Below are 6,974 nucleotides of genomic sequence, written 5' to 3' on the forward strand. Positions count from 1 at the left end.
TGTGTTTTGAATGCCATCTGACTTAGTTAAGTTAGAACCTTAGGTTGCATGTTTAGCCTGATTGCTAATCATTTCTGATTATGCACTCGTTTGATCACCTCACATGTTAGGAGAAAGGTCCTAAAATCAATCCAAATTGTCTGACAAATGTTTTCAGAAAAGAACAAGGTAAAAAAGTACCGAAAGGGCATTAGTTATCCAACTAGTGTAACCAAGTCCCCGAACTTAGTTAGTCTCTGGTTCGCAGGAATAGGGTGATTCTCCCATCACCCTATTTGGGTTTCTAATCGGCCCACCCCAAATCGATTAGTGGCGACTCCTTGATATAAATCGCCTGCATGTTAAGAAACTTAAACCCTAAGTCGCGATATGGTATGGGCTTGGGAGAGCCCGAGTTAAGTCCCAAACCTAGACTTAGCACGTACCAGGCGAGCCCCCCTTTTTTTTTGCATGTTTGATAAAAAAGGGCTCGGGAGTTCGGTCGCGACAGTGACACAGAAGAATGCTCCCTAAAACGTACTTAAATTTCCTTTACAGAATTAGTATAGAAACTACATATCGATAATCCATGTATTCTAACAGTAATATTAACCCTGCCATATCCACTTGGCCTATTGCTTGAACATCCTTTTACAGTAGCTCTCTTGTACAGAAGTGTACAAATCTCTAAGTAAGATGCATTGCAGCTAACTATCAATCAACACCACTAAGATCACTTCCGAAATGAGAAATCAGATGGCGTTATGTCAATTTCATGTTGATTATGAGTAGAGTTTGGTTGTCGGGTCGATTCCTCTTGCCCTGTGGTATCCAAATGCCTGCTCCGAGGCACATCATCAACTTCCTGGTTCTGTGGGGATTGTAAGCCTATAACTGCCCACTCCTCGTTTTCGGCATCAGATTTCCTCGGAGAACCGTGAGGACTATTGAGGCTCCTCTGTTGGTAGTTGTGCAAGAGACAGATCGGCGACGAGCCATGCTCTGGAGTTGCTGGCATGCTTGCAAAGGGTGTTGGGGTATTATTTGAGTGTTGGCTGTGCTTGACATGCCTCCTCGCTGAGTGGTGCCAGTTTTTTAGTGCAGTTGCCACTCGATCGTGGAAGATGGTGGGTTTCATGGTGGATCCCATCTACAAAATGGAAGAGAAGTGTTATCTTCATATTCATTGAAGAAGAGTCTGCCTTTATGTTCAAGAAAAAAAATCATTACTGTGACGCTCCTGCATTATAGTAGTTATATGATCAAGAAGCCACAAGTACTAACCTGGGTCACTAAGGCATAGAGTGGCAAAGTCACATAACTGCACAAAACCTGTATGATGACCCTGGAGAAATGAGGAATATGCTTTATGTTAGAAGCTGTTTGGAGGACATTTTGGTGGAAACAGACACAAACTATGAAATTTGATTATTCAGTTAATTAGGCTGGATGGATCGGTGGCATTTTGAATCTTCATCAGTTGCCACATTTCGGAGCCCTATCTGTTTCTTGATTGAATGAGACTCACCCCATTGAAATTCTGATGATGATGTCTTCAAGTTTCTTGTGGAAGCAACTCCGCAAGGTGAATTGCCACTGAAAGCAGAGATATCAGAATAATTGGCAAAACTATATAAATTGCATGATGTTTGGATACAATATGGATGATAGCTGAGATCTTGTCTCATTAGGCGAAACTTTGATCATTGGAGTTTTTATTAGGTTATTTTCAGTAGCATGCACGGGACGTCCAAGGTAGAAGGCATCAAAAGGCTCTATAGACATTGTCTCCTTTCCAGATACAACCAAGAGTGTGCTTCCCTCTTTAGAAAAGTATGCTCAGTGATCATGTGATGATTTAACTTGGGGAAAGTGCTCGCTGAACTGAAATACTCACCGTGCTCCAGGCGAAGAAAGCTAGTTGAAAAGCATTCTGCAGAGGAAATGATGAGAACATGTAAGCATAAAGACGGGAGCTGAGAGAATAATATACAGGATTTTTCAGTACCTCAGAAGTACAATCAGTGAGGATATTCCCTAAAAAACATGCTTCCCTTACTAAAGAGCCATAAACCTCCTTCGTAGGATGCATTTAGTTCTAAAGAAGTTTTCTAATTTTTTTATGCAAGTGTACTGTTCTCCATTTTCTACTTTTCTATCACAGTCCTCGGTACATCTATTACGATTTCAGGTATCTTCATATTCTCTGTTCCAATTCAGAAGAAAAACTTTAGCGCATGATACATTTGTCGTTAAGTTCAACTTTCCTCATGTCATCTTAAAGAACAAGTAACTTATTCTGTGCTTTTTTTCCAACTTTCTAGAAGACAATGGTGCGCGCTAAACTTGTTTTTCACAAAAAATGATGCTTAAAAGCAACCAGATGAAGGAAAGTACCTGAAACAGGACAAAGTGAATTAAAAAGAGGACAAAACGCGGCCGACCAAACCAGAAAAGCTCGTCGCCTGGCTGAACCAGCACTGTACCCTTAATCACATCCCCTCTCTCTTGAATTCTTAGTCCCATTTCTGTGATAATAACTTGTAGCTTGGTTCCTACCATCAGAATTATCTGCAGAAGTCACTTTATAGTGGTCAATATTGTGTCGTGTATTTACTAGGAACTTGTGAACCAACTTAAATGGATGAGTTGACATATGTCATAGATCAGCACTTACTATCAAAGAAATGAATGGCAACCACAGGTAAGAGTACCACCCTGCAGTTATAGAGAAAGGAACGGTCTTTAGTCATCAAAAGATAACCGGAGCAACTCTAATTAAGTTTCAAATTACCAACATCCACATATAAGAAAAGGCTCTTCATTACATCTTAACCAAAAGTAAGATAGATTTCATGTCTTTATGCTAAAGCTGTCTTATGAAAAGTTCTTTGAAATATTAAGACCATTGCTCGATGGTAAGATCTTTGGTTGTACTATGTGAGTCTGTCTGTCTATTGCTTTCCAAATGACACATTGGACCTTAAATGACCACTGAGATCCATTTTTAGCTGATTGGTGAACTTGCTGACAAAGTAATTTTCTATGGTATGATGCTAATATCATATTTTGCAGAAATTTTCTTGTAGTAATTGGTCATATGTTCGAAGCAGAACTTACCATGTGTATTGGACAGCAGGAACAACACTGCAGTGAACCATATCGTGGGACTGCAAAAACAAGGTTAGAATTTTTAGTTGCATTATCAATTGGATATGACATAACGACAATAAACTTTGGTGGGGTTGAAAGAATGAACCTTATCCCAACAACCACTTTAAAATCCTCTTCGAGCGACCTGCGAATGTACTTCTGGAAGTCAAACGCGGCTGCATTGTTGGGTGCTAAATGTGCCTGCAATGCAGATCATCAAAAGATGAAACTTACTTTTAACTGTCTTAAGAGGGACTATGGAGTTTGCTGGGGTGCTGTGTAGATGCTTACCATGATAAAGCCATGTCTCAGTGCCATGTAGTCAACCTTTGTGACTGATCCAAAGAATTGTCTGAAGAAGCACACCTGGTGCAAAGGGAAGAACACCATTTGAGATATTGTTCCCTCTCAAGTCTTTAAATGTCCGACCAAAAAAAAAAAGTCTATCGAGTAGAAAATAAAGATGCCATGTGACCTTACATTATCTGACAAGTTGTATTGTATATCAACATAATAATTGAAAGCCATGCAAACCTAATAATCTGAAGTCGAATATGACTCACAATCCAAAGGGAAATTGGTGAACGGCTCCAAAAGCTCAAGTGTCTTCTCCCAAATGATGTGTCTCTTGTAAACCTAAACCTCTCTGGATCTGCAACACAAATGCCAATATTTTTATAGCAATGTGGCTCTAAGTTGCCGTACCGTATAACTGACTGTACAACTACATAGTGAGACCTGTGGATCAAGTCGACCTAAAATTATTGCCTGAACTATGACTTGAGCAATTTACTGGTTGAACTGCAACCTGATATATGTCGGTAACTGAATGCAGGTCCAACTCATTGCTTAATAGTAAATGAAGCAAAGTTTTCTTTGCATATTGTTAATCTTGGAAATGGAAACTTCCGAAAGAAAGCAAGTCAAATAATAGAATTTCTCATGCCAAAGTTGATAGCCCAATAAATGCTGGTCCACCAAAAAATATCAACTAAAATATTGCCGGTGGCGATACCATATGGCATTCAAGAGTCGAAGATGATACTGACCATTATAGAATTGGTATTCAGCTGTCTTTGTCTCATTTTCCCACAGTTTCCACTTTCTCATCTGCAAAGCAATTATCTGTCACGGAGAGAGAGAGAGAGAGAGAGAGAGAGAGAGAGAGGCATTACCTTAAAGGTGCCGAGAGCCAAAGTTGTGATGCAGTAGAGCACATGAAATATGGCTAAGACAAAGATGAATATGTGTAGCTGGTGTATTCCATATGCTGTCACAAACGCAACCTTCCCCTGCAACAATGAAGCCAAATTCTTGTCTCGTGAGAGACCCAATTGTCGGGAAAAACAAATGCCACATCGAAACAAACCGCAAAGAAGACTATTCATACAGCCAAAGTGAATAGGAAATAGTCAGTAATTGTGCAATAAGATTCAGGTAGGAGAAACGGGAAGAGCTAGCTTGCCTTTTCCGTGCATTTGTCGTATCCCTTGGTGGCCAAACTCCGCCGCGTGATGGACCCGATATCGGAAAAGTCAAGGAGTCTCCGTCCTTTACTAGAACTCTTGGAGCTCTCCTCCTCCTTGCTACAAGGGCGCCACGTGGATGCGACATTACTCGAAACGCATGTTCTCGAAATGGGATCTTGAAACACCGTAAGGAGCAAGGATATGAACCCCAGTAGCATAAGCTCTGCACATTAATTCCACAAAACGTCAGTCTCGTGCTCTAAACATACATGTCTCTGTGTGCTTAAGCTTTTGGATTGAGTTTTTGCTTATGAGTTCTTATTACTCACGTCACTAACCCATTTCAATCATGTTATATTACTGAATACTGCACGTGTTCGGATTCAAGAAGTCTTGGCAAGATTACGTATATACCTGATTTAACCACTTCAAGGGCTTCAACAAGGGCTCGCCTGCGTTTATTTGTTAGCCACTGCAAGATGAAAGCGCGCGCACACTTTTATTTTATCTTTTCCTTGCAGAATATCGACGCAAACAAACATGAAGAAAGAAGGATGTAGTTTCACTTTGTATATGTTACGTAAATGTAAACATGTACCTTGCCCAGGAGGTGAATGACATGTTCGATGAAGATGGAGATGGCGAGCAAGATGAAGCACACGACCGCCACACTCCATGTCGATGTCTCCTCCAATGTCCGCTCGTACTCTTTGTCTGGCTTTCCTGACATTCTCTCTCTCTCTCTCTCTCTCTCTCGCTCTCTCTCTGATGATCAAGAAAAAATTTCGACAAAAGGAAATATTAGTTCCTAGAAGAGTTTGATGGGTTCTCTTCTCTTCTTCCACTAAAGTATTTGGAGCTCCTGGCTAGTGTTTGTGTTATTGAAGAGAGAATTATCGTCACGGCTTAGATACGTGACTGATAGGATACTTATATATAGAGACCTTATTTTATGCATTCGATGTACTTTTTAGGCAACAGGCGATCATTCAAAAGTTTGACTCTTCCAATTGGGCAATGAATTTCAGAGATTGGTCCAACAGACACTTGCGAGAGAGAGAGAGAACACGCGTGTGTTTGACTTCAATCCAAGAACGGAAGCTTAATAATTTACTTTACTTCGTAAATATTATTGCAAGAAAAAGAACATTTACAGGATCAGAGACTTGGCCCAACGAGACGTTCATATATTAGATTAGATACGTCAAACGACGATTATACTGCTAATCTCATTTGTTTAACCGTGGAAGCAGCCTAGTGTGCCTGGTGTATAAATTATCTTCCGACATTAATCTGATGAGATTGTTTCGGATTCACTTTTTAAATATAGAATAAGGCCGCTCAACCATTTGCAAAATATAGTCAAATTGATTGATAATGTTAAAAACATAAGCTTGAGAATCATTGTGGTGTTAGGCTCTAATTATGTGTGACACGTGTCCATACTCTCCATCACACGACAAAATGTTGTCCGTTGGAGAGGTTGAAGCTAGCGGTTAGCGGGGAACAATTTGACCTAATTAAACGTCGAAAATTCAAATGAACAAAGAGGAAGAAAGAAAATTCATACAACAGAAACAATCAATCAGTTAGAAATGTCCTACAACGTCATTGCGACCGACAAAGAATTCCAGAAGGAGCGAGATTTTGCTTCTGGTGAAGTTGACGACGTCCTCCAATGCATCTTCTAGTAGAAGTATGACAGAAGTTAAGGGAAAAGTGTCGGAAAAGTCCTAAACCTTTTGCATTGATACCAATTTAGTCCTAAATCTTTTTTGAGTGTCAATTTAGTCCTAAACCTTTTGAACTAGTGCCGATTCAGTCCTTCCGACTAATTTTGGCTGGATTTTGTTGATGTGGACGCCGGTCGGTCTATGTGGCACTGTCTGCGCTGACGTGGACAATTTTTAATATTTTTTTAATTATTTTTTTCTGATTTTTTTTCTTTTTTCTTTCTTTTTTTTTTTCTTTCTTCCTCCCTTCGCCCGTGACCAGCCATTGGCCACAGGCGATGGTCGGCCACCAACCATGGCCAAGCGGGCTGCCCTCGCCTGGGCGAGGGTCGCTGTCGCCCGGCTAGGCTAGGCGAGCCCCGGCAAGGACTCCCCTCGCTAGATCTGGCGAGGCCGGCCCTAGCGCAGGCCACGGCGGCCTCGACGAGCATTACCTTGGCGCGGGCGACACCCGGCTAGGCCACCCTGGCCTACGCAAGGGCCGATCTTGCCAGATCTGGCCTGGGCGAGGCCGACCCCCACCTGAGCAAGGGCAAGCCCCAACGAGGGCTCAAGCCTCGCGCCGGCCTGGGCGAGTCTCGTGCTGGCCGGCGAGTCTCGACCCTCGCCAGTGGCCGGCGGGGCTCGCCAGAGGCCCCCT

At 41.8% G+C, this 6,974-nt stretch overlaps 1 protein-coding gene across 1 annotated transcript; it reads right to left on the reverse strand.

The window, feature by feature from the left end:
- Positions 1 to 509: 509 nt before the first annotated feature.
- Positions 510 to 5,496, reverse strand: LOC115673342 (MLO-like protein 2). The gene is made up of 15 exons (XM_030595484.2): positions 5,200 to 5,496; positions 5,016 to 5,073; positions 4,598 to 4,824; positions 4,308 to 4,424; positions 4,182 to 4,242; positions 3,696 to 3,784; positions 3,424 to 3,498; positions 3,239 to 3,333; positions 3,100 to 3,149; positions 2,657 to 2,697; positions 2,377 to 2,550; positions 1,877 to 1,912; positions 1,508 to 1,575; positions 1,264 to 1,324; positions 510 to 1,129 (listed from the first exon to the last, which is right to left on the reverse strand). The coding sequence occupies exons 1-15, from the start codon at positions 5,329 to 5,331 to the stop codon at positions 713 to 715; spliced, it is 1,701 nt and encodes a 566-aa protein (XP_030451344.1). The 5' UTR covers positions 5,332 to 5,496; the 3' UTR covers positions 510 to 712.
- Between the last annotated feature and the right edge of the window lie 1,478 nt (positions 5,497 to 6,974).

This window comes from Syzygium oleosum, unplaced genomic scaffold (assembly GCF_021117445.2).
Source record: "Syzygium oleosum isolate NSW1041296 unplaced genomic scaffold, Sole_v2.1 Sole_v2.02, whole genome shotgun sequence".
Taxonomy (NCBI): domain Eukaryota; kingdom Viridiplantae; phylum Streptophyta; class Magnoliopsida; order Myrtales; family Myrtaceae; genus Syzygium; species Syzygium oleosum.

What these genes read in the sequence shown, in the direction of transcription:
- LOC115673342 (XM_030595484.2), bottom strand. Translation starts at nt 5,331, where the DNA reads ATGTCAGGAAAGCCAGACAAAGAGTACGAGCGGACATTGGAGGAGACA. An exon ending in TGAGACATGGCTTTATCATG is followed by an intron (nt 3,334 to 3,423) that starts GTAAGCATCTAC and finishes TCTGCATTGCAG; the next exon opens with GCACATTTAGCACCCAACAA. An exon ending in CTTTCTTCGCCTGGAGCACG is followed by an intron (nt 1,576 to 1,876) that starts GTGAGTATTTCA and finishes CTCTGCTTTCAG; the next exon opens with TGGCAATTCACCTTGCGGAG.